Source organism: Camarhynchus parvulus, chromosome 5 (assembly GCF_901933205.1).
Source record: "Camarhynchus parvulus chromosome 5, STF_HiC, whole genome shotgun sequence".
In the NCBI taxonomy this organism is placed as follows: domain Eukaryota; kingdom Metazoa; phylum Chordata; class Aves; order Passeriformes; family Thraupidae; genus Camarhynchus; species Camarhynchus parvulus.
The window spans coordinates 2735285-2761577 of NC_044575.1; the positions used below are offsets into that span (position 1 = coordinate 2735285).

The window sequence follows — 26293 nt, forward strand, 5'->3', positions numbered from 1 at the left end:
CCCCTAAAATGCAAATTATGCTTTATTAGGGGCTGTTGTCAATGCTATGCACCATTAGATCGGTTTTACGTGTAATCTTTGTCCAGCTGAAGGAAAAAAAAATGAGATAAACCTTGTACATTGTTTTGAACTGCCCTTCAATATGGGATGCTTACCAGCTGAAGAAAGTGCCTATGTAAAAAAAAAACAAACCAAAACAACCTACTTCTGGTTAAAATTATAGCACAGGAAAAACCTTGAAGTATTTTCATCTTTTAATCCATTGTTTTCGTTCCAAAAAGAAATACAAATTTGGATTTTTACTGTTCCTGAGAAATCAGATTTAATCTGTAAGATACACACTCAGGTTAAAGCCTGTTCAGCCAGGTTACATTTGCATCAGCCTTCAATGCATCAGATGGGAGCTGGATCTGCAATTGCTGGAACAAAACAATTGTTACTGAGCTCCCAGCACCCACATCACAGTCCTTTTCCTGCAGGTTTGTTTTCCAGCTTTTCCTGCAGGTTTGTTCTCGCTGCAGAGAACATTTCATGCACCCTCCCAGAGTGCATTCCCCCTTTCCGGTTTATTTTGAGACTCCATAAAATTTAATTTCATTCGTTATCTGAAAAGTGGTGCATTTCTAAATGAAAACTAAATTGCTTTCCATTTAGTTTCACAATGATGGCTCCATCAGAAAGGTTCTGCCAGGTCTAGTTTAGAGTTTATGCTGCTATATGGACTGTGGAAGATAAATCCTGCAGTGGGACTGGGAATGGACTGGTTTGGTCATTCCTGATTTCAGTATCTTTAATTAAAATAAGGCTAAGAAACATATTTTGAGAAGATAAGGAAAGAAGGTAATTTTGAAAAGAAGAGTTTTATTTTTCATTCCAGTGTTAAGGCTAGTGGTAGTTGCTTGAACTGTAATTGCCGTATTTCATGCAGTTTGGGAGTACAAATGAGCACATATCCATGTCACATTTAAACGAGTCTGTTGTATTTCATGGCTGAGGAAAGTGCCCGAGACTGCTGATTAATGCTGACTCTGCTCGAAGTGGAGTCACAGTGGAGTGATGTGTAGTTTAAGCAGCCGTTTTGGTATTTTGCCTCTGTGCATCCGAGACTGGCTGTAGAATCACCGGAGCACTTTTGTGACCCCTTTTGAGCAGCCAGCAAGCCGCGTAGGGCGCAGAGGAGGATCGGACGTGCCGCCTGCCTGCTGGGATGCCAGGTGCGTGTGCTGGCTCCAGCAGCCCTGCTCCAAGGGGACGGGCAGGGCAGAGCAGCTCGGTGCTGCAGTCCGGAGGGAAGGAGGGATGCAGGCTGCGGGTCCTGCCGGAGCGCAGCTGCCACATCCCCGCACCCTGCGGCGGGACAGCGCCCAGGGTAACCACACATTTCCCTTTAAATACCCGTGTGCGGCAGCGGGAGGGAATCAGGGCACGGAGCGGAGCAGCGGGGATGCTGCCGGAGCCTGGGAATGAAGGCGTGACTTGTGTGTTGTGGCAGACTGAAGGGTAAATAAATGAAGTTTGCAGAATGACCTCTCGTGCGCAGCGTAGTTTGCAGGAGCACTCCTGGGAATTGTGGTGCTGTTCTGAATTGCCTCAGCAGTTAGGGACATCTGGATGCAGTTGCAGGGAAAAGGAAGATTGAAAAATACAATTTTTTCCAATTTTCTCTCTAGCTGTAAGATGAAAGAAGTATAAATTCAAATTGGTGAAATTGCGATGGGATTTTATTTTAATGTTTTAATTTAAATGCTGTTTTTATTTTAAGCAACTGTTTTTCCTTTGAGGTTTTGGATGAATGTTAACTTTTGCCTTCCTTACTTTCTAATTCACAGCATGCTTCTTTAAAGTCTAGAATCGCATTTGTCCTGTCTACTAATTTTTTTTTTTTTTTAGACCATGAAAGAATAAGTTTGCAGGTAAAGAGAGATAAGATCTGTAGTCTAAGACCCACAAGCAAAAGCAAGTGCTGCAGGCCATGGGAAAACAAGCCTTATCAGTTTGATAAAGGGCACAGAAAAAAAGTCAGTCAGACTGTACCTGGGTATACCAATAGAGGGGAGGGGCAGATTTTTTTTTTTTCTTTTCTTTTCTTTTCTTTTCTTTTCTTTTCTTTTCTTTTCTTTTCTTTTCTTTTCTTTTCTTTTCTTTTCTTTTCTTTTCTTTTCTTTTCTTTTCTTTTCTTTTCTTTTCTTTTCTTTTCTTTTCTTTTCTTTTCTTTTCTTTTCTTTTCTTTTCTTTTCTTTTCTTTTCTTTTCTTTTCTTTTCTTTTCTTTTCTTTTCCTCTTTCTCCCCCCCCTCTTTCTTTCTTTCTTTCTCTTTTCTCCCCCCTCTTTCTTTCTTTCTTTCTCTTTCTCCCCCCCTCTCTTTCTTTCTTTCTTTCTCTTTCTCCCCCCCTCTCTTTCTTTCTTTCCCTTCTTTCCTTCCTTTTTTTGACATATTTTTTTAACATCTTTAGTGTCTTTTTCATTATCATTACAAGTCCTAGAAACAACTGTATTCAGTCTGCTCTTTGCCAGGCAGTGTAATCTAGTGGTCTCTCTCTATCCATCTATTATTTCAAAAGCAATATTAGAATCTCAGTCCTTCAGTCTTTGTCAGTATTTTGGATGTATTGGACATCTACATTTGCAGTGCTTCAGCTGTGCCTGGTCGTGATTTAGCCTTGCCAGTTCCCTCCAGGGGTGGCAGAACCATCTGCTCCTGTGGGCTTTTACAGAGCAGGGATCCAAGAACAAATTTTATTTAATGCAATATGTCTGCTGATGAGGATGACTTTCTCAGCTCTCCTTTTATTGCAGTTTGTTACTGGACATGATGGTAAGTAGAACTCTGATGATTAAAATAATCCTTCATTTTCTTCCTGTGGCAGATCTGAGCTGGGACACTGCAGAATTCTTCAGTAATTCTCATGTCCTGCAGTTTCTGGTTTGGTTTGTTTTTTGTTTGGAGAGGTGGTTTTTTTGTATTTTTTTAAATAAGAGATGAAGTTGAAATTATTTGACTCTTTCAAAGGCATGGAGGGAGAAATAACTGATTTAATCACCTCTTCTCTCTTGTTACCTTTTTTCAGAATATGTAGGCGTGTCTTAACTGACACTTAATATTTATAATGAGGTTGAAAAACAATATTTTAATTAACAATATTATTATGTAGGATGTTGTTCAGAATTTCTTCCTAACTGTCCTTCACACAGCTTCTGCTTCCCTTCCTTAATTTGCTGGTGGCTGTTTTGTGATAGCCTGCTTGCTAGGGAGGGGTGATGGTGAATTAGCATTTCTCTGATATATTGCAAGTTCCACGGGGGTGATTTGTGGAGTTGTCTGCTCTCCTTTATCAGCATTAGCCCATTCCTTAATGCACTGAAGCTTCTTATCAGAGGAATGCTGAAGGATGGAAACACATTAGGAACCATTAGCCTCAGTCTGAGCAGGAGTTTGGGAATGCCATGCAGGTCCACACAAAGAAAAAACATTTTTCATGCTTCAAAAAGTGAAAAACAGCCCCATTCTTTTCAGACTGAGATCACCTGTGAAATGTAGCAGAATTTAGAGCTGCAGCCCAGATTTAGTAAGGAACACAACAAGAGAAAATGCTTTTCAGTGCTTGTCCTTTTTCTGTGCCAACAGCAATTTTTTTTCTCATGCTGATTTTCTTTTAGAACTAAAATATTCAATGATGACATGACAGGAACCTGGAGCAATCAGTCATGAACTAATTCCAAAGTATGTGTGAGGTTTAAAACCTCCACTTTCTCAGCTATGAAGTGTTTTGTGGTCCTTAGCATTTTGTCAATAGTCTTTTTACTTCAGGAAGAGCAACCTTCCCATTTTTGTTAAGTTAGCTTTATTTAGTGTAACAAGAACACATTTTCCAAAGGTGGTCATGAATTTCTTTGAGAGATTTATTTTTCATAATTTTTTCTTCCCAACAGATAATGCAAGTTGGTTTTGTTGTTGCTGTTGGGGTTTTTTTTTTTTTTTTTTTTTTCCCATTCTCTTTTCCTTCCAACTGAAAATGCAGTTTGGAAAGTCAAGTTTTGTCGAAATGTTTAATTTTTCCATTGAGAGAACCCACCTTTCCTTGGCTCCTTTGCCTAGAAGGCATGTGTTAGTTCTGCTGGGCAGGAACTGCCTTGCTGGAAGGCTCTGGTGAAATGCCACTTCCCAAGAGAAACAAGTGAAGTCAGAAATATCCTTCCCAGTAGGCAACTGGCAAGCCAGGGGAAATCTAATTTCACTGATCTGAAAAAGATTATTTTCTGGAAAATGTTGCCCATGAAACTTTCTGATGTGTGCCTTTTTTATTTTGGCTTGACTGGGAATAAATTACTCCCCCCCTCTTTGGAAGCACAAGGGTTTTGTCAAAGAAAGTTTCTGTAGGGTTTTTTTTTTTTTTACTCGTAATTTTTTCTTCCACTGTTCTCCCACTGTCTGTCAAAGTAATTTCTGGGGGTGTTACAGCAGGGTAAGAAAGGTTAGCCAAGGTCAATTTTATACTAACTAATCATGTTTAAAATGTGTGGAATGGAGATCTCATCAGAAAATTGGTTTCCTGTTGGATATTCACATTGTAATTGATGTATTTTTACCCTGTCACTTATGTAATTAAAAAAGTTAAGGAGTAGTGAAAAATTTTACATTGAATTTGAAAATTTATATTAAATCTAATACACGCTGGAAATTTCTGTTATTTCCCCTGGTTTTTTTTTTTTTTGCAGCCAGTACAAGGCTTTGACTATGCCAAGCAACACTTGGGCCAGCAGGGAGCAGAGGATGAGGTTTTACCTGTGACTCAGGAGACTGTGATCCTTCCACTTCCAGTCAGAGATGCTCCTGCCTCCCAGGAGAGGGAAACGACCCAGGATGGGAGCACCATCAAAACTGCCAAATCCAACGAAACCAGGAAAAGGTATGGGCTGGCAGCTGGTGCCTTTCCACACAGGGCTTAAATAGGATATGTGCTGCTGGTTGCTGAAAGGTTTGGCACTGTGTGTGGCAGGTGGCTCCTCTCCATGATGTATCCTTGGTGTGACCCTGGTCTGTGCTGGGTGTGTAAGGTTGCTGTAAAATTTGAGATAAAACCAAGTGAAGTCTTACTGAGGAGGTGAAGTGCGTGTTGGTGCTCCATAAGAAATGAGCCCAAATGACATATGTAACATGAGCACTGGTAATTTCTCAAGGAACCAAAAGACAGGTCCTCAGCCACTGTAAATTGCTGTCACTCCACTGGCAGGCTCTGCCACTTCAGAATTGGCTCCCATGCCTTTACCAGTAGAAGGGGAAACCCCAAACACCTACTAAATTATGGAAGACCCCTAGATCCAAAGCATCTACAGCAGGACAAAACTTGAGAAGTGTAAGAATAGCCTAGATAATGTCAGTGTCTAGGGTGAAGTGTCCCAGGTTTGCACTCTCTTCATATGAAGTCTCCAGGCTTGTAGGATCATGGCTTCAAGATCCCCAGGGAGCTATATGGCTCCTCTTCTCTGCTGCAGGGTCCAACACCCCCCTAACTCAACTTTATCTACCTTATTTTAAAGTCTTCCACTGGTGGGATGATCACAACCTCCTCCAGCAATCTGTTCTCTCCTGCCTTTCCTGTTTGGAAGTTTTACCTCATGTCTGCCCTTACCCATCAACAGAATAGCTGAATATCCTTGTCTCGGTCCTTGCAGGCGAGGAAAACAGATTATCCCTTTATCCCAGATGTTTTGCATGCTTTGAAGCCAGTTTTTCCTTGATCCACTCTCCTTGGCATTAAATGAGAGTGGAGCTGAGGATGGATACTGAAGGGAAGAGAGGAAAACAAACCTGTTAGGCAAACAGCCTGAATAGAGGTAACTGTTGTGTGGCTCACTGGCATTCCACGGGCCTGGCCTCTTGAAGGGATTTGATAACATACAAGAAAAGCAGCTGACTAATGCAGAGAAATTCTAGAGAAAACCAAGCCTTCCCAGCTGAGTCACCTCATCTTGTCCAATGTTTCCCACTCTGGAATAATGGGAAAGCTTGGAATAGTCAGCACAGTGTTGCTGCACACTGTGACAGGGACATGCTGGAAGGGGAAGGTCTCAGCCAGCATGGTGTGGGGCTGGAGGACAGCAGGGGTGGGTAGGTAATCCCTAGTGGTCATCAGCTGAGGTTTTCCTGGCAGAAAAACAGAGAGAAGTATCCTGGTTCATCATATTCCTTTGGCTGTGCAGTAAATCGCCTGGAATGTGGGAAGAGCTATCTGCAGGGTGTACCAGCAGAGAGGTGCAAGCCAGCTGCAATTGGTTGTAAACTGTTATTCTGTCATTTAATGCCAGTGAGGTGTTGTTCAGGCTCCAAGTCATTGCAGTATGAGGGTTAGGTCTATGTGGACCAAACAGCACCTGTCCTTTTCAAAGCCTTCCATGCTTTGAAGAAATGACAACTGGAAGATGACCATGACACCCACAGCGGTTGCTGGTGCTGGGCAGGTCAAGTCTTTGCAGGAATTGTATTTTGAAATGTTTTGAAGCCTCTCCAAAGCCATATGTAAATACATACACACACACAAAAAGTAAACCAACCCTGTTAATTAATCCTCTAACCAAAGTGATTAAACACTTCACTCAGTCCTTTGAGTGAGTGCAGAAAGCCCCTGCTTAATCTGCACCAGTTTAAACAAATGCTGATAAGCAAACTTGATCCAAGAAAGTTATTCTCATTATAAAATGTGCTGAACCTTGGTGCCCTTCTAAGCAAATAACTAAGAGTTAAGTTTTCCCTCCTTCAGGGTGATTACTGGAGTAAGAAAGAACATGTAGAATTTCAGTATTTTTGATTCCCAGGAGCTGTGTCTGGAAATGGAATTTAATGGTTGCTGAAGATGAAGAAATATTTCTTGCCCTTTTTATGTATTTGCTCTTTCATTCAGGGTACTTTACAGCCTGGAAAGGTCAATTCAAACCAGACAGCCATGAAGTGGCTGGTAACTGATCAAAGTATCTTTGCTATCACCACTGAAAGAAACTTCTCAGTTAATAATATGAGGACCACTTAAAAAGGATGAATATTTGGATTAGAGTCACCACAGAGATCATTGTGCAAGCTATCCATGCTCACTTCTTTTCTGTGTTCCCAAGTTGAGCAGATTTTCTTCAGGTGTTGGTCTGTCCCTGGATGGATCTTTTTTACTGGGCTGGGATTATCCATTTAGCAGTGACGACAGGTTTATAGGGAAGAATCTTGCTTCTCAAGAATACTTATTTTCAATAGAATTTCCAAAAGAAACCCTTAGGCTGGACTGAGTGGGGTTGCATGCTGAATTCTCCTAGAGTCCTGTAGCTGGAAAGAGCCTGTCTCCATTTATACATATTTCCACTTAGGCTACCTTCAAAAGGGAATCCTCAAGAATTGCTTTTCTCACATTTGTCCCTTGCTCTTCTGACCACAGTAAATGCTTTCTACTTACACCGGGCAGGGTGGCCAGACCTGGAGGTAAATGAATGTTTCAAGCTGATGATACAGTATTGGCAATGATTTACAGGATGGTTTTGACATTTGTTTTGTTTTAGTACCATTTTCTGGTTATAAAACCATTGTGACAGCAATAGAATTTGATTTGATTCTTTTCCTCTGTAAATGGAAGCCTCTGTGCCTAGGCCCATTTTTTTCCTCTAATGTAACCTCTTTACATCACCCTGTCACTGCCCATGACAACTCAGTGGTAGATTGCAGATAGATTTGTGAATAACTACACAGGTTCTGTGGAGAGTTTTCATTCCCTTTGTGGCAGTTTCACATGTAAAAAAACCAAAGTGACTGTGTCTGGATGCAGACTAGCACCAAATGTGCTATTATCTACTAGTGGCCTGCTTTTGCCAACTTGTGCATTAGGATTTGAGTGACTTGTGCACCCTAAAAAGCAGAGGAGCTGTTGTGGGACCTCACTCACTCGCTGCTAGTTTCTGTCCCTGCTCCTTGCTGGGACTGAATGCACAGTGGTTCTGCCCTGCCCTCCCTCCTCACCCTGGGCAGGGACAGTTTCAGGGCAAGGATATGCAATGGCTGATTAAAACAAGCCTTTTCTTAGGGGTTTCAGCCAATGAGGGTGCTGGTTAAACCATGGTATGTGCCAAAAGGAGAAATTTCTTATCTTGTGTGTGCATATGTGCAAAGTGAGTTAGTGTACTTTGCACTGTGGCTGACAACAGCTGACTGTAAATGCAGGCTGAATAATAAAAGAATCGATTTAGCCATGCATCCTAAAACAAAGGTCTACTTCATTTGTCTGGATTAACGACCCTGACCTGACAACGGGACTTTTTGTCCTCGGTGGTGGCACTTTACTCATTGTGGGGCTTATGCATGAGGAGCAGTTGCGTTCCAGGCCACCAAGATGCCCATCAGCCCTGAACTAATTGGGAAAGTCGTGCTCACCTCCCATCACTGTGCTCCTACCTTTACCGTGTTGCTGTGTGCTGTTTCTATTCTGTCTCCTTTCGGTACCAAATCAGAGCTGAAAACTCAGTGATGCAAACCGCGCGAATGAAATAACCTTGAAACGAGGTTGAGGAGGGAGAACTCACGTCCTGCCTTGTTGCTATGGTTACTTGCAGCCGCTCCCCGAGCCAGAACGGCTCCATCCTCAGCAATGGGTCGGGAAAGCCCAGCTCCGGCCGGAGCTCCCTGCAGAAAGTGATGGCACCGCAGAAAGCGGCAAAAGACGAGGGCAGGAAAAGGAACGGTGAGAAGGGTTCGTTGTGCTCACTCCCACTGCCGCACCCACGCAGGCACCAGCTGAAAACAATTTCTTGTACCCTCAGCAGTCCCTGGGCATTGTGTGTGTGGCTCATTTGTTGGGTTTTCTCCTTCCTCTTTACTGCTTTAACTGTTTCTCCAGATCCCATGAAACATCGTGGTGTTTGCTCTTTGCAAGTTTTCTTGCTTTTTTGTTTCCCCCCCCCCCTTTTTTTTTCTTGGAATACCAGTAAGCTAATGAGGACATGATGCTTCCTAGTAGCATTTACAGCTTTTTTCTTGTTTTGTTTTGTAGTTCCCTAAGATATTAATTTTTTCTGCTGCTGCTGCTAAGCTGGCCCAGATCTGATGAAGATGAATTAATTAGATAAAAATTAATTTGAGAAAGTGTGAAACATCCGGTGCTTTGTCTTTCCTCACATCCTTGGCACACCTGTTTGTCATTAACATTTACTGCCAGCTTTTCCTGAATGCACCTGGGATGTCACACTGGATGTTTCTTACAAGACCTTAGTTGATGGTGGTGACCTAGTGCCTCAAGATGGATCAGTGATGATCCATGATGGATGAGAGAAACCCAATCCTTTTTCTTCCTTGCTTTTCTTCTCTTTGCTTATTTTTCCTGAGTTATAGCTTTGTTCCCATAGCTGTGTTTTCCTTATGAATAGAAAACTGGCTAACAGGTTCTAAGTTTCAAAGGGGTTAATTATTTTGTCGCTGTATGAAGTGTAGCTCATTTTACAAGACAACAACATTTGTGTTTCCCACAGTTAAAAGCTGTAATTTATGATGTCTTTTTTCTTACCCACCCAGGAAAGCCAATATTCAAACCAATGCTAAGTGCTATTTACATGGGTGGACAAAATATTTTAGTGAAGGTATTTTGTGTTTTGTTAGGTTTTACATCTTCAAAGAAAATTGGTAAGAACTCAGTTTTGTTTGTTTGTTTTTAAGAATTGACTAGCACCTAACATCCTTTCTTCTGATCTGGGCTGTAGTGCATTTCTAGAACATACACATGCTACCTAAATAAACCTCTGAATGTAATGGAAGGAAATAGGGACCCTTCAGTTTAAATCGTAATTTCATTAAAATTTAGGGGAAAAAATGAAGGAGAAAAAATTTAGGAGAAACCTGTGCATGAGACACCTCATCTGCCCTCCTGGCAGAGACTTCAGCTCCTGGTAGAACTCTCTTCACTCTACTGCCATGGCACTAAAAAGGGTCACCTGGCAGAGATATGAAAGGGAATAAATACCTTGCTCCCTGGTAAAGAGAGGAGAACTTTTTAGCTCTAGGCATATCTTTTAATGTATGTTTAGGAGAGTTTCCTTAAACAACTCTTTCAGAGCAGCTTCTGAGAAAGGAGTACGTGGTCACGGCAGATGAAATGACCTCCCCTTGTCAGAATTAATGGAGTTCAGTTTGGAGCTGTGTGATCCCAAATGCCTATTGAAATTGAAATTAAAATCCAAAGCCTCAAGGCGCCCATTACTTCTCATCACAGAGCCTGCCCTTGGTTCCCCTGTGCTGTGATTATGAACATCACTGTCAGCTCGGACACTTTGTGCTTTCTGCAGGGTTTTACCTTGACCCAGAGTGTTCAGCAGTCACAGAAGGTGGTGTCTGTTCCTCCTTCCAGTTTCAGAAGGAAGCTGCTTTTCTCCCAGCTGTTTGCCTGAGCCTGCTCCAGCTCTCCAGCCTGGCTGGTGGCTCTCACACAAATGTTGGCGCAGGCAGCAGCAGATTTTCTTCTCTAAGAAGCAGCATCTTCAAGCTGGAATGAATCCCTTGATGGTCACATGTTGGATTTGGGGACTCCAAGCCAGAATGGCTCATTAGTTGCCATAGTTACAGACCAATTTTAGATTCTATTTCTTGCTGACATTTAGTTGCAGGGAGGAATGACAGCACTGGATGTTACCTCAGTATTTAAATTCTATATGGCTTGTATCAAGATTGACTCCACATGGAGTGTGTCAGGGCTGTGAGTGAACAATGTGAAACCAGCACGGACTGACAGGCTTTGCTTCAGGACTTGATGCTTTGCAGGATCAGGAGAACTCTTCAGCTGAGCATTATTTCTACAGAGAACACAAAATAACTACTTGAATCAAACAGTGATAAGATTTTGTAAGATAATGGCATGTTTTTTTCTTGAATAACACTGATTATTATATTAATAGGAAGTTTTCTTTCTAAAAGTTAATGAGTTCTACATTCATTTACTTTAGGTACTTAAAGAAACCCTAAGCATTTTTTAAAAAGTGCCTAGTTATGTATGTTAGAGGACTGTAATACGGATGAATCAGCCAACAGAGGTAGTGGCAGTTTCTGAGATGGGTTTGTGAGAGAATGTGGAAGAGAAGAACAGGATATTAGCTGTTCTGCCCATCATTTATCAGGCCAAACATTCAGGGAGAAGCAAATGGCTGAACCCACTCAGACCTAGGGAGCTAAAGCAGCCCACAGTGCAACCTTTCCTTTCAGCAGCTCCTCACTAAATGAAGCCAATGAAATTGATGTAGGCTGGTTTTCAACCTTTAAGTGCTTGATCTTGCAACCTTCCCATTAACACCTTTGGAAGAGTGTGAGTGTTTGTTTCTTTTTTGGAGAAAACCAAAAGTTTTGATTTGCTATCAATCCTTAATGAAGCATATGACTCCCCAGCTTTTGGTGAAGCTGAGTTAAGAACTTGTGTAGTTGAGCTCAGGACCACCACAGGTGGAGATGTACAAGCAGCATTCCCCAAGAGTCAAACTTCTTTGTGTAAGAAACCTTCCCCAGTTGCACCAATTTCTGATTTTTCAATCATTTGGACAATGTCTTTGAAAACAGAACATTTCAGAAGTCATTCAGTCAAGAGCCTAACTCCTTTTTAAGATACCAGTGTCTAAGACTATAATTTCTTTTGTCAAGGCAAGAGCTGTCTACAGGAGCAAAGTAGCAGGGAAAAAATTTGTCTGTGTTATTGGTTTAGCTAAAATCAAACGGATTTTTGGACATAACTCAGCCAAGCTATGTTACATTGCCTCCTTTATTCTACAGAAGTGTGGGCCACTAGTTTTCACTCTGTCTGATGTGGTAGCTCAGCATCAGAGCCTATTTTTCTGAATTTCTGAGCAGTTGTCTATGGTGACTCAAAATAAAGGGAAATATGGCAACAGCAACGTTGTCTGCTGGCAGCTTGGACTCAGAGTTAACTGGGGGAGCTGGTGGATCCCAACAAACACCCAGCACCCTTCTTCTGCCTTTTTTTTTGTGCTGAGTGAAGTACAAATCAGAATGGAAAGGGCTTCTTCCAGAGGTTCATGGCCAGCTGGGACAGATCTCTGGAGGTAAGATCCAGTCAGAAAAGAGCCCTGCTTTGGAGCAGCTGTGCAGATTTGGAGTGAGATAATTCCTCTTCATGATGCCTGTGTCTTTGAAAGGCTGAGAAATCAGAGTGCTGGGAAGAATTTGTGATGTGGAGAAAGGAGCCTATTCTTTTCATCCTCCATTCCCCAGTCCTGAAGCATTATTTTCATTTGCCCCCAGATGGGTGTTAATTGGGGATTTCATCTGACTCTTCACCTCCTCACAGCAAACTCCTAGGCTTTTTGGAGTAATTTACTTCATTTAACTAGAGGGGGTAAAAAGAATAAGCAAAGAATAAACAAAATCCACCTGTTCAGCTGAAATCCTGTGCATTGGCACCAGTTGCTATTGAACCTCCCAGAAGCTTTACACATTGATTCCCTTTTCTCCCAAGGTTTCAGCTTGTGTCATACAGACTAATTCTTCCCCTTACTGTTTCCATTTCTTCCACTGCCCTTGTTTTTGTTGTTTATTTTCTTTAAATAGTGAGAGCACTGTGACCCGGCTAGCATCCTGCTCGTGACTGTGAACCCTTTTTTTCTTTGGACTTACTCAATATAATTTTTTTTTTTTTTTTTTTTGACCCTTTTTGGTTGTTGTTTTCATGGCAAGAAAATACTGCATGCTGTGTTGCTAAGGTGCCTGTTGCGAGATCTCTGAGGGATCTGGGATCTGCAGGTGGTCACACAGTTAAATATTTCTTCATTCATGTTTGCCTTCCCCTCTGGATGACTTTGGCTCTGCCACTAATGGAGTCTGACAGGAGTTTTCATCCAAGCAGCAGTGTAAAGAGCATGTAGATAGATGTTCATGCCATCAGAACCAGTGGCAGTCTGGATGGCTGGGATTTTTCACTGATATGTCAGCACTGAAGAAGACAAATGTACAGTTTTATTGTGCAAACAGAAAACCATTTTTGCAAAAGTTTTTAAAACTCCTGCGGCACTATTTCCTTGAAGAAGCTTCTGTTGTAGGCTCTCATGTCTTCCCTGTCTTTGTGTGTTCACCATCCTTGTCAGTGAAATAATTTTCTTTTAATTAGTGAATGTACCTACTTATTACAGAAGTCTCAGCCAAGAAAAGGGGCTGGTGGATTCACTGGAAGCATTATGAAATTTATGGTCTTTTTTTGAAAGACTTTGATGTTTAGAAAGTTGAAGCAGATGTGGTTGGAGAAGACATAACCAGAGAGAGAGAGAGATCCCTGCTTATAAGAACAGGAAACCTTCACAAAAAGGGAACCAAACAAGCAGCTAAGGGACAAATACTCACCCTGTGTACACAGTTTCATTGGAAACCTGCAAATACCACTTTGGAGATCTCAAATGACCTGCTCAGTTGGCTCCTGCTTCAGGATCCCAGACAAAGCCAGGACTGCAACACTTCAGGCACATCACCAAGCATTTAGCAGAATTTGCACCCAAGGAAATACTGTCCAGGAGGAATCATGAGCTGCTTCCATTAGTCTGTAAGCTGTCTGCTTCTGAAAATACAATATTTGTGCTGTTTGTGGGAGGTTTAGCATTGCAGTGTCTCAGAGCTGGGTGTAATTGTGGAAGGGTGTGTCTGTACACAAATGTGTTTTCTGTTACACTGCAATATCTTACAGACAGGTATTTCTGTCCAGATAGGTTCAGATGCTAATGTTGGGAAAGTTGTATTTTACTTATAGGCCTATAAACTCCTTCAGAAACAGATTTTTTTTTAATTGCTTAAAGCTTCTCTTTGTGTCTTTCTGGAGATAGTTATCTGACCAATGGAATAACTTGGATGATATGGAAAAAAGTCTATTTTTTTTCTTTATATAGAGATTTTCTCTAAAATGAAAATTAATCCCCCATTATTAAATCATATTCAGGAGTCAGGATTTCTGTTTGAAATATTGATACTTGGGGTTTTTCCTAAGGAGCTTGTTTAGATAGGTAACACTGCTTGCTCTTTGTCAAACTGCAGGTATATTCTGTAGGTATGGTTACAATGTTTGCCTTTTCTTCATCTAAAATAAATCTTCAAAAATACTTCATTGAGTGATTTAAGAAAAGGCAGAGCATGTCCATCTTCTTGCAGGTGTTTCCCAAGTTATGGCTTTATGTGTTTTTCTCTATTGATGTCATTCTTTTTCTGAGGGTTTCCAAAATCTTTCTGAGCAGGACAGCACAAATCTTTTTTTCAGGTGTTTGGCTGGAAGGTTACCTGATTCACAGGCAATTTAAATGCCCTTAATTTTATTTTTTTTTAAGTGCAAGTATTTCAATCTTTTTTTTTTTTCTTCATTCTGGCATATTTTGATGAGGGAGAGGGGAGGAAAGACAAGATAGAGGGAAAGAGAGAGGAGACAAGGAATCTTCCATGGCCTCATTGAAATCTTTGGCTGACAAAAGCAGGCTGACAAAAGCATAACTTTTTTTATTTTTAACTCTAAATTATTAACGAGATAAAACCAGAATGCTTCACCTGCCTGATTGTTTTTTAACTGCTCAGAGCTGCGGTCCCAGAGCCCCTTTTCCACGGGACCAGCTAGTCACGAGTGGGCAGCACCACCTGCTGGCATTGCTGGCTGGAATAGCTCAGAGCTGCCTGGAAGCGGGAGGACAGCATCCCTGGGGCAGACCTCGTGTTCTGGTGACTGCACAGGTTTGGAGACAGAGCTTCAGGGATGCTGCTGCTCCTCAGGTGTCACCATGATATTTTCTGAAAAATGCCTTCTCCAGGATTTTTTCTCCTGGGAAGATGAGAAGCCTCAGCTTGTCCATGTTTTGCTGCTCTGGAATGTGATCTGGAGATTGTTTAGCCAAACTTGTGAATTGTTTTTAATTAATGGCCAATCACAGCCAGCTGTGTTGGACTCTGAGGAGGCAGTCACGAGCTCTCATTATCATTCTTTTTTAGCCTTCTGATGTATTCTTTCTCTTTCTTTGGTATAGTTTTAGTATATAATTTCTTTTAATATAATATCATAGCATAATAAATCAGCCTTCTGAGAGGATGGAGTCAAATTTTCATCTCTCACCTTGTCCTGGGGACCTCACAACCCCACACTCAGGGACCCAGTGCCACCCTGCTCTTCGCTGCACCTGGCACTAGACCTGCATCAATGATTGCTCTGGGCAGGTCTTCATCATGTGCTGCAGCCACAGTAAGATTAGGAGGAGTAATTCCATCTCATTGGATCATCTGCCATGAGATATCTGGCACGAGGTATTTCAGAGGTGGGAAATTGCTGTTAAGAAGTGATTAAGTTGGGGTTTGCTCTTCTCTGCCACTGGGCTTCTGAGTCTCTGGGCTCACACAGTGCAGGCAGGAGTAGAACTCAACAATAGTGCTGGAATGCATCTGTTTGGAAGCAGAAATTTAAAACAGCACTTTTAAACCATAATGCCAGCTATAACAAGCAAGGATGGTTATTGTGAGTGACTATAAAGAATGTGTGGGCAGTTTCCTGAAGTTTCCCGTGCTCACCCGTGGATGGACTGGCCCAGGGCAGGAATACACAGCAAAAACAAACACTCCAGGACTTCTCCAACATTTCTCTGGACTTCCTTTGGTTTGTTTTTCAAAGTTTGGAGGTTGTTATGGTTCAATCATGTCATAAATTGTTGCTGTAAATTCTTTTGGGAGGAGATGGATAGGAGCAAAGGATGAATTTCCCAGCGCTTGCTACTGTTCCTTGCCCTGTTATAGCAGTGTGCCAGTGGCTGCAGATCACAGGCTCTCTTTATCATCTTTCAGTGGAAAAGGGGCAGTGGGGAAAAAAACCTGCTTTTACCCTATAAATGAGCAAATGCTAAGGTAGGGTGGAATAAAATTCCAGTTTCTAGTCCCATTTGGCTCTCATTTCCATGCCAGTAGCGCTGCAGTAAGTGCAGGAGTTGTGCTCACCTTTGAGAGTGCTCTGTGGTGTTAGTGCTCCCCATCAGAATTAGCTGTCATCTGTGGTTTCTGATTCTTTTCATCAAGTTTTCTTTTCTTTAATGAGTCCTGGAGGAATTCTCTTTCATTTAGAAAAACTCTTGGTTGCCGCTCCTGAAGCGAGGTCTGAGGGGACACCCCATGCATCTGCAGGTAGCTGAGCTCTCTGTGACTACTGGGTTTCAAAATGCCCCCAGGGAAGAGCATCCATGCTTCACCTTTATACTCACTGTAACGTGTAACGTGTGGTCAGTGCCAGGAGAGGATCCCTTCATTCCCTGCTCATGCTGCTGTGGTGTCCTGGTGGTCCCTGGCAGTCTGGGTCACTGTCACTGAGCTGGGCTTGTGAGCTGCTCATTCCACTGAGCACACACACCTGGAGTTTTGAGCAACCCCAGGAGGGACAGGAGCACTCAAGATCCACTGAAGCCTCCGTGGTGTTTGGACACTTCTGTGGAGCTGCAGGGACAGTATTGAATGACTTTAACCCACCTATTGCTCAAAAGCTCAAGTGGTGCCAACTCCAGTCACACTGAGCACAGACAGAGATAATGAGCTTACTCAGTGGGTTCATGTTTTATGTTACTGCTGTCAAATATTTTCGTACCAAAATCATTGGCTGTCTACGCTGCTGAGTTTATACAAGTCCATTGTAACTTGTGCAGTGATTAAATATTAAAGTAGAGTTTATTTTCAGAGGAAATAAATTTAGAGCAGACCACTTTGTTCTTTAGCAGAGGATCTCTGCTCCTGTCAGCTAGGAGATGGAGCAAGCATTCTTCCCTCTAATAGCATAATTATTCAAAAATGTTTGCAAGGATCTCTTTGTAGAATCTGTGCTTATGCTTTACTGTCATTCTTTCATTTCAAAATGTGGGTAAGATTTTTTAGATTCAACATTTGACAAAGTGATGCGGGTTTGCAAAGAAAATTTGGAGGAGAAAGGGCCCAATTGCATGTGGGAGATTTATTTATTTATAAAGAAATCTAAAACTAAAGATGCTTTGCCATGCCATTTAATTTTAAAGATTTACAGAAACCTTTCTTTTTCTGGTTCTTAAGAAACTGTAACAGTTTAACTTCACAGAGACCTGAGGTACTGCTTGCAAAGCAAAAAATTAACATAAGATTAGATACCATCAGTTTCTTAAGCATTTTTAACACACAGCAGAAAATGCTTTTATTTTAATAAATGGCGTTTTTAGCATGAATAAGTTTTGAAAAGGAAACCTATTTATTTTAGCAAATTTTGAGTATGCCCTTGCTCTTGCAGCATAAGAGAGAAAAATGCTGCACTCTTGGGTTTGATCAGGTGTAGCTACTGATGCCTTGGCACACGGGCACCTGTGTGTGTGTTTCCATGTGAAACCTAGAAAAACATCTACTTTAATTTTCACTGTCATTTTCATACCATTTCCTGTGTCCTCCTTCTCCTTTTTCCCATCTTATTAGCACGGATTGGAACCTTCTTTGGGGAAGGGACAGACAATTCTTTGAATCCATAATATTTCCTGTGCTCTAATGGGACGTTTTTCGCTGGTGTAAAGGTCTCCCAGGCCTGCACCTCGAGTGCACTGAGCACATCATTAATCCAAAGCGTGTGCTTGCTGAATTTCCCCTTGAGCAGGCAGCAGAAATGTCTGTGTCTTTGTGCTGAGTGAGTTTGATGTGCTCTAGTGGCTGTGAGTGATGAAGAGGAAGGAGGGATTCTCTTTGATAATGTGGCCAAATCTACCGTGGACCCCTTCGACACCTCCTCGGGCTCGGTGCAGCTCATCGCCATCAAACCCGTGGCCCTCCCTGCTGTCCACGCTGCTTCAGAGAGGAGCCAGGAGTCTGCCATCACCAATGGGGAGGTAAGGACTGCCTGAGAAGTGTCTCCAGGTGTTTCCTTGGCTACAGCCACAAGTGCAAGGATCTTAAGCCTGTTAGAGTTGAGGGCTGCTAGGAGCTTCTCACCTTTACACTATATAAAGTTCAATTAGCACTGCGGGTGCACAGACCTGCGAATTTAAGATCTGCTCTTTCACAATGCACCTGTGAATGCCTGCGACCTTGGAAGAGGTGATTTTCTATATTCCTACCCTCCCAGTGTCCCTCTCTCCTATTTAAAAAAAAAAAAAGAGTAATGAAGGCAGCAGAATAACATCTTTTCCTATGTGAATTCTGTAGCTGGGTATGAAAATATGCATAGATCATCTGGGTGCCAGGCTGATCTTTCTGTACTGAGCACTATATCTCAATCAGAGTGAGAAGGGAGGCAGGGGGACCCCGGCCTTGCTCTGCACTCCAGCCTGTGCGCAGAGGGTGCAGTTGTTTTGAAGGAAAAAAATGGAACGGCACAAATGTCTGCTCCAGATGCTGGCCAAAAAGCATGATTTGACTGCAATACTTATACTCATGTTTTGATGTAGATTTAATCAAGACCAGTCCATTTACAAAGGACTGAGGCTTTTATGAAGTTGTTGAACATGATGGGAACAAGCCACAGAGGTGTCTTTACAAACTCACATTGCAACAGTCATTTAAACAGCTAAAAACAGTTTAAAAGCAGCAGGGAGGGCTGCTGCCAGGGACACTGTAAAACACAGAGGTCCCATGTGGGCCTGCATTATTGCAGCCTGTTTGTGCTCCATTTCATACTTGCATTTTATGTGCCATGTAGCTTCCAAACTCAGAGAAAGGCTTATTTAGCATTCAGCATCCCTTTTCTGTAAGGCAGCAGGATGACACCGCTGGTGCTGTGTGCACCCTCGCATACACACTTCCTGTAGTTTGAGGAGACTGTGAAATTTGACTCTGGAAGATGAAGTAAATCCCTGATTTCCAGGTAACTTGCAGTTTGAAGCGGGAGGGAAGTTTTTTCGATACTTAAGAGAAACCATGGGACTAAGCAGTACCAGAATGGACCAAACACCCCTTTTTTAAAGGTTCCTCTCTGACAGGAATGTCACAGACAAGATTTTTCATAAAACATTTCTTTAAGATTTTTTCTCTTGAGAAGCTGAGAAGCCTCAAGAACAAAATGTAAACAATGGTTATCTGCTGCTGTGGAACACAACAGGTGGATCTGTGATTGGTTTATGTTAGTAGTTTCTAATTAATGGCCAATCACAGTCTGGCTGTCCAGACTCTCTTGGTCAGTCACAAGCCTTTGTTATCATTCCTTTTCTATTCTTAGCTAGCCTTCTGATGAAATCCTTTCTTCTATTCTTTTAGTATAGTTTTAATATAATATATATAATAAAATCATAAATCAAGCCTTCTGAGACATAGAGTCAACATTCTCCTCTCGTCCCTCTTCCTAAGACCGCTGTGAACACCACCACACAGGAGCCCGTCAGAAAGCGTATAAACAAAATAGACATTTGATGACATTTCGCTGGAGTCCTTCCCCAGCCATCAGTGGTGACTTATTTCAGGTTTTGTGCAGTCAGGGGGGATGGCTCTGTACCCCAGCAGAGTTTTCACAGGTGAGCTGTGCCCCCAAGCACGCGCAGCGCTGGGTCACAGCGGTTGGCTGACACCACTCGTGTTTTTCCTCAGTGGGTGTCTCTGAGTCACTGTTGTAATGGTACACAGTTTTTTTTAGGCTAAAATTATTTAACCATCTGCCAAGCCATAAAAATGCAGCGACTCTGTTCACTTGCAGTTCCTCGCTGCTTGCAGATGGCACGGTGTGCTACGGAGGGATGACACACGCGGCGCATCAAACACGCGCTGATGAGATCCTTTGGAGGTAGCCAGCCCACCAGCAGCCCTGAAACATCTTCTTGCCTTTTAGGTGAACAAGGCTTTGAAGCAGAAGTCGGATATAGAGCACTACCGCAACAAGCTGCGCCTGAAAGCCAAGAGGAAAGGGTACTATGATTTCCCACAGGTTGATAATAGCAAGGCGCTGACAGACAGAAAAAGGATGTATGAGAAAAACCAGAAAGAACTTGACCACATTTTGGATCCAGATGCAGATGTCTCATCTCCATTTGCTGAGCCTAAGAACAGGTGAGATTTTTTATTTGCAGATCTTTACCTGGGAGGAGAGTTGATGTCCAGGGAGTCAGGGGGGCCATTTTAATGAGCCAGGTGTTTGTTTTAGCTGGTCACTGGCCCCTTCTGCTTTATGAAGAAAATTCATACAGCCCATGGAATACATGTTCTCTGGTAAAACTGCAGTGTGGATAAAACCAAACAAATGGAAAGAGAAAAAATAAGGGAAGGGACTGTTGCAAGTTCTTGTGAGTCATTCTCAAAGGTAAACAGAAAAAATGGTAGTAATGTTATTGGTGATACTCAGAGCAGACTTTAGGCAGGAAGTTAGCATCTAAATTGGTTCTTTTTCAAAATACAGTGGTGTTACTATTTTGTCACTGTTTTAATCTGAATATAACTATTGCAGAGGGCATGAGATAGCAGAACAAGTGCATTGTCCCTGTAAGTCCTGCAGTGATAGTATCTGTAAGATGTTGTGTGTGCCTGTTATTGGTGATCTTCCTGTGCCTTTTTCAGAGAAATTCATCATTTGCTCATCTGTCTCGTGAAGCTGGCATGTTGTATAACATTGCCAATGTTTGATTAACACTTCACTGTCTCCTGAGCATGGCATAGCAGCAGCACTCAAAACCCCATTTTAGAAATGAGGGGGGAGTGCAGGTGCTGATTGTGCCTGAGCCGCTGCCGTGGGTGGGTGCTCTGTTGCTGGTGCTCTCTGAAACACAAACTGGCACGTTGGAAAGAGAAGATCACACCAGTCCTACCCCAGGAATGGCACAGTGTGCAGATTCCTCTTCCTTGGAAGTTCTGGAGGCATGAGGGAGTAAGAGTGTGTTTGCATTACACCTTGCACAGGAGGGCTCTGGTTCTTACTGTAGTCAGGGACTAACATCAGTTGATCCATGAGAGAAAAAGAAATACTGAAGCACCTTTCCCCTGGGAACAGCCCTCACGCCTGGAGGTGCAATCTTGCATCCCATCTCCTGGAAAGCTCAGACCAGAATTTTCCTATGAGCATGAATGGACTGCAACCAGAGCATTGCTGGTGACACAGGCACCGCACATGGTGCAGCTGCAGCAATTACCCTTGGGGCACAGGCATGAAAAAGACTGTAATGGGAATTACAAAAGCACTGTTGGCTCAGATTATGGGCAAAAGCTGAGATCAGATGTGTTTCTGTAGGTCTGGAGTTCAGTGGCTGAGGAATACTGCCCTGGGAGAGCTGTTTGCCAGGGCTGCAGAGGTCACTGAGGAGAAAGGCTGACTCAGCTGTATGTTATGTTGGATGTCCTGGGGCACCATTCCCTTGAGCAGTTTTCCAATTTATTGTGCACCGAGAGGGTAAAAAATGGAACCTATCCTTGCATGGGAGTCCTGCTCTGCACACTCTGTCCAGGAGGTACAGACAGAGCACTGGGAACCTGTGCTGAGGAATGCATTTAGCCCAGGGAGCTGGAAAGTTCCCTCAACACATTGGTGTGGCTGATTGAGGCATTAATTTGGATGCTCATTATGTGTCACATGGCTCACAGGAAGTGTTTAAAACTTTAAACTGAAGCTTTAACACAGCCACATGCTTTTTGTTGAGTACACTGATGTTCATGTGCCAGTGTGTGGGAAGATCCCATACATTTTTTCCTGTGTGTTGTGGAAATTTCTCACAGTCTATTTCAGCCCGTGAACCCTGGAATGACAGAAGCTGCTGGGAGGCAGGTAAACTCCTGTAGAGGAATGATTCCAGCTGCACCACAAAACTGGCTGCTGGACTTGTTAAATATATGACCTGTATCCCCACAAGAGGAGAGAGAATTGCTTCTGATGCACTTTCTGTGAAGACACAGAACACTTAATGAACTTTACAGATGTTGCAGATGTTTACAAATAAACCAGTTCTGAATTCTGTGCTAAAATTTCCACACTAAGACTTGGAACTGAATTTGGTATGAAAATTATTGCTCTTAGTTTTCTAACAAAAATAAGATGGCTAAAATATTACACTGCTGGAGGAAAACTTTGAAAAATACAAGGTAGTGTGGGGTTTGGTTATTGATAACTGAATCAATACAATTGCATTTCTGTAATGACATAAAATTGCTTTAAAAGCAATCTGGGTAAGCATATAATGGAAAAATTATTTCTATCCTTTTCTGTTTTGAATCATTGTTACAGCCATTAAAACTTGAAAAAATTGCAATTTTAAAAATGATATCACTAAAAACTAAGGCAAAGGTTTCAAAGTTTCTAGGGAAAAAGTCTACTCTATTATTTTCTGTTTTATATATATTCCTCTAACTTAAGTCACATTGTTACAGCACTTCCAAAACATATCAGAAAACAGGGATGCAGTTGATTACTTAAGGTTACCTTTACATTTTGAATTAATTTAAAATTTTATTTAAAAGTGGTTTACAAAGCATTGCTGCTAAATGATTGGATTTTTTTCCAGAACAAAGCTTTTTGCTCTAGGTACCTTTCAGTCATCAGTACCATAATCGTCATGTTTTAAAACATTCCAGCTGTGTTCCCGGAAGGCACTTCCTAACCCATTTGAATGCCAGTTGTTCCTGTTCATACCTCCTTTCTCATTAGTAAACCTCTCTTAAATGAGGTAATTGGCAATCTCAAGGTAATTTTTAAGAGCCTACTGATGAAATGCACTATTCTTGGATTTTCTTTAATAGTTTGCAATCAGGTCAAGAATCTGCACATTTTACAGAGCTGTATATTTGAATCCCTTAGAAAATATATCACAATTGCCTCAACTAAGTATTTATAGACCTATTGTAAAACATAAGAAATTTTGGAGACCTTTGATGTAAGAAGATTGTGATTGTCAGATCTGATTACCCTGTGCATAACCCTGTTTTCTGTTAATACCAATGGTATAGTCAGAGAAAGACTGTATAGGAAGAAAGGATTTACTCAATATTATTTTTTTAGGGGAAACTTATTCCAGAAGCTCTGCTTGCCTTCTGCTTTGGCAGTGCATTTGGGACTTTGAAACGTGAGCATGGTGATTTGTGATCAAGGGTCACACAGAAGTTTTGGAAAGTTGTCTTAGAACTAAGTACACGCCTGAGTAATTTATTTAATCAGAAGCATGAAATTGGTTTTTTTTGTCCTACCTTTCATCCTGTCTGATCATGTAAATGTCCTACTTTCTGGATTTCTGCAAACCAGTTTCTGCTGCTCTAATCTGTCAAGGCAAAAAGTGCTGTTAACAAGATCTGGAATAACTGAAGAATTATTTATCAGTGAATTAATTTGGACTGTCTTGTCTGTTCATTTCATTGATGGTTCTTGAGATGTTAAACCATGGAGGGACTTGAAAGTGTGACTTCAGACATAATAGTGCAACTTGTCTTACTTCACTATGAGCCCTGGCAGGTCCTCTGTGTGAAATAAGCAGCACAGAGACATGTTAGATGACCCGATCTAATTTTAATATTCTGAATGGAGTAATTGCACAAGGCAGAAAAATAGCGTGGCTAGGCAAAGATAACTTTGTATCAGGCTCTAGCAGTGTAATTACTGTGTTAATAAATGAAGCTGGCATGCCATTATTTCATCTGTTACTGATCTACTTCAGGAGCAGCGCTCCTCTGGAGTGTGCAACAAAATGAGTAATGGCCAAACACAGTGTGAAAACAACTCACAAGCTCTGCTGGTGTAGAAGTAGCCTTCTTAAAAGATGCAGCTTGATGAAACATAAAGTTCCTATGCCACCATTTGGCAAACCCTCCTGCAGATATGTACAAATATGCTCTGTATTTCACAGAGGGATGCTGCATTTGTTTTTGTATAACCAGCAACAAGAGCAGAAATTGTTTTGCTGAAGAGATTACTGGGTATTTTGGATATTTAGTTTTATTCTGCCTTTCTATTGCATTTGCTTCCCCTTGGCTTGGAACACCCAGCAGTGGAAGCTCAGTGCCCAGGGATGAGCAGCATTTTGTCCCAGTGAAGCAGCTGAATTCCAGGAAGGACAGCTCTCTGAGAAAGCTGTGGCCAGTTACCAAACTGGCTATTTAAAACCAGCATCTTGCAACAGTTTCCTCCCACTGCTGTGTCTCTTCCCGTTCCCTGTGCTGGGGGCTTGTTTCAGTGGAGCTTTTTCCTGCTTCTCTCTCAGCGCTCAGGATCAGCAACCAAAATCTCTGCTCCCCATCTGTGTGTGTGGGAGAGCCTGTTATTTTTTAATATTTTTTTTTTAATTAGTTTGAATCGTATCAGCTGAAGTTAAAAGGGTCCTGATATCTTCTTGGGACATATTTCATCTGACAAGCTCCCACAGACAATGTCCATGTCTTTTACGTAACTTTTATTTTCCTTAAACTGTAAAAAGCAATTAATCATCTCTTAATAAGCACTTCATGTATGTAGAAAGAATATCCTGCAACAAAGTGGCATTTTTATGAACGTCATAATTTTAGAATAAAGGTGAGTATTGACAATTACTGTCTGTTGTTTATTTTTCTTTTTTCATTTTACCATTTTCTTGTTTCATGTTTTCTAGGCAGCCCCTGAAGAACTCGGTGTACAGAAGCAGGCAGTCCCTGAACAGTCCCAGCCCAGGGGAAACTGAGATGGATCTGCTGGTGACTCGAGAGAGGCCGAGGCGTGGCATCCGGAACAGTGGTTATGATGTAAGTTTGTTTGGTATAGGCAGAGAAATCTGCTCAGCAAAGCCTTGACTTGCTGCAAGCAACAACTGATAAGCCACAAGACAGATTGCCATGATATATTTAGTATTACAGGAGTTTATGTGCACTCAGCATCCTGAAAAAAGCTCAGACTCTTTTGTGTACTTTATCACTCTACGTCATTTTACAGTCTGAAATGCAAACAAAACTTTTGCCCAAACCCCATTATTTGCCAAAGTATTAAATCTTGAATTTAGATAGTTCTTCTAAGTGTGTGGCTACCTAACAGTCAGCTTTCTTCATTGCAATTAAAATCCTCTGTTTGTTCTGAAGAACAGCCTGGAGCTGCTCTCTTGATTCAGAAGAATGAACAGCCTGCCATTGGGACTTAGGTGAAAAATCTGGGATTTCCACCTCAGTCCCAATGGCAGTGTTTTGTGGAAATCCCCTAGGGACAGGGATTGTCCTCTTACTCCCTTCAGAACTGGGAGAGTTTTGTGTAGGTAAATGTCAAAGCCAGCCAGAGGTGATGCTGCTTTATGGTCCAAGGAGCTCATGCAGCCAGCACAAGGCAGAGGAGTTGTCTTGTGCAGTCTGAACAAACACTGGGTGCAAGTTGATGCTGTGTGAACCCAGAAGGAGGATTAAAAATATCCCCTACTCTGGGGAAATGTTGAGTTTTCCTTTGTCACGTGTCCAAACTACTGTTGCTCAGCCAGCCCTAAAGATCAGTCCCTAGAGAGGGTCTAAACCATTCTGGAGAACAAGGAAGTTCACCTGTGGTTGCCCATCCTCTAAACAGAGTAGGTGAAAGACATTTTTTGTCGGGGGGTGTTTCATTGTCAACCCTCTCTCTGCCAGGAATGTGATTTTAGCAAGGAGAAAGAAAGTACCAAAGTTGGGGGCACGTGTTGAGGAAAGTTTAAACCTTTTACAAAATTCTTCAGGGCAGGTTGTAGTTGTCAGATTTCTGAAATGATTCCCTGCATTTGGACACTTCCCATCAGACTGCAGGAGACATGTGGAGCTGTGTGAGTGGGCTGACTGGTACACTGCTTTCTGAGCAATTAGGATGCCAATACTATGCTAATAAAAGCTAGTTTTTCACAGGGGATATTTCCCTAGAAATCGGTCTTGAAAACATTCTGGGAGCAGGCATGGCAGCAGATTTTAAAAATATATTTCAATATATTGTGAATGCTATATATAAACCATATTTTAAAGAAAATTTATTAAAGACCTTGGAAGTAGATTAATGAAGCAGCTTATGCAGATTCTGAAGTGTCCTCAGGGTAATTGTAAGCTGTGAGATGTGTGCACGTCACAGAAAAAATTGCTTTTGCCTTGCCTTTGGTGCTGCAGTTGGGCAATCTGTCCCTGGCACGGTGCTTCACTGATAAGTTACATAAAATCCCTCTGCTCAGTGCACTGCAGATTCACTGCAGTGCACCCCTTCCAGCTCTGAATGCATTTCCCATCTGAAAGCACAGAAATGCTGCTGGGAAATGGGACAGGATATTGAAATTTAGCTGCCAAGCCTGAGCCTGCAGCGTGGGCTGGTCCCCCTCTCCCGTTTGAGGCTCCTCGGAGCTGTGTCTGACAGGCTTCGTCTCCCAGGATACCCACTGATGGCTGCATCCATGGAATCCATGGATCTCACCAGCTAAAC

The 26293-nt window shown here is 42.1% G+C and overlaps 1 protein-coding gene across 1 annotated transcript in view; it reads left to right on the top strand.

Annotated features, from left to right (window-relative positions):
• KIAA1549L (KIAA1549 like) overlaps positions 1-26293 on the top strand; it is a 130682-nt gene that overhangs the window by 81016 nt on the left and 23373 nt on the right. Inside the window, 5 exon segments of the mRNA XM_030948903.1 lie at positions 4716-4906; positions 8583-8710; positions 17668-17846; positions 19775-19992; positions 24498-24627. Of these exon segments, the coding sequence (XP_030804763.1) occupies positions 4716-4906; positions 8583-8710; positions 17668-17846; positions 19775-19992; positions 24498-24627 (846 nt within the window).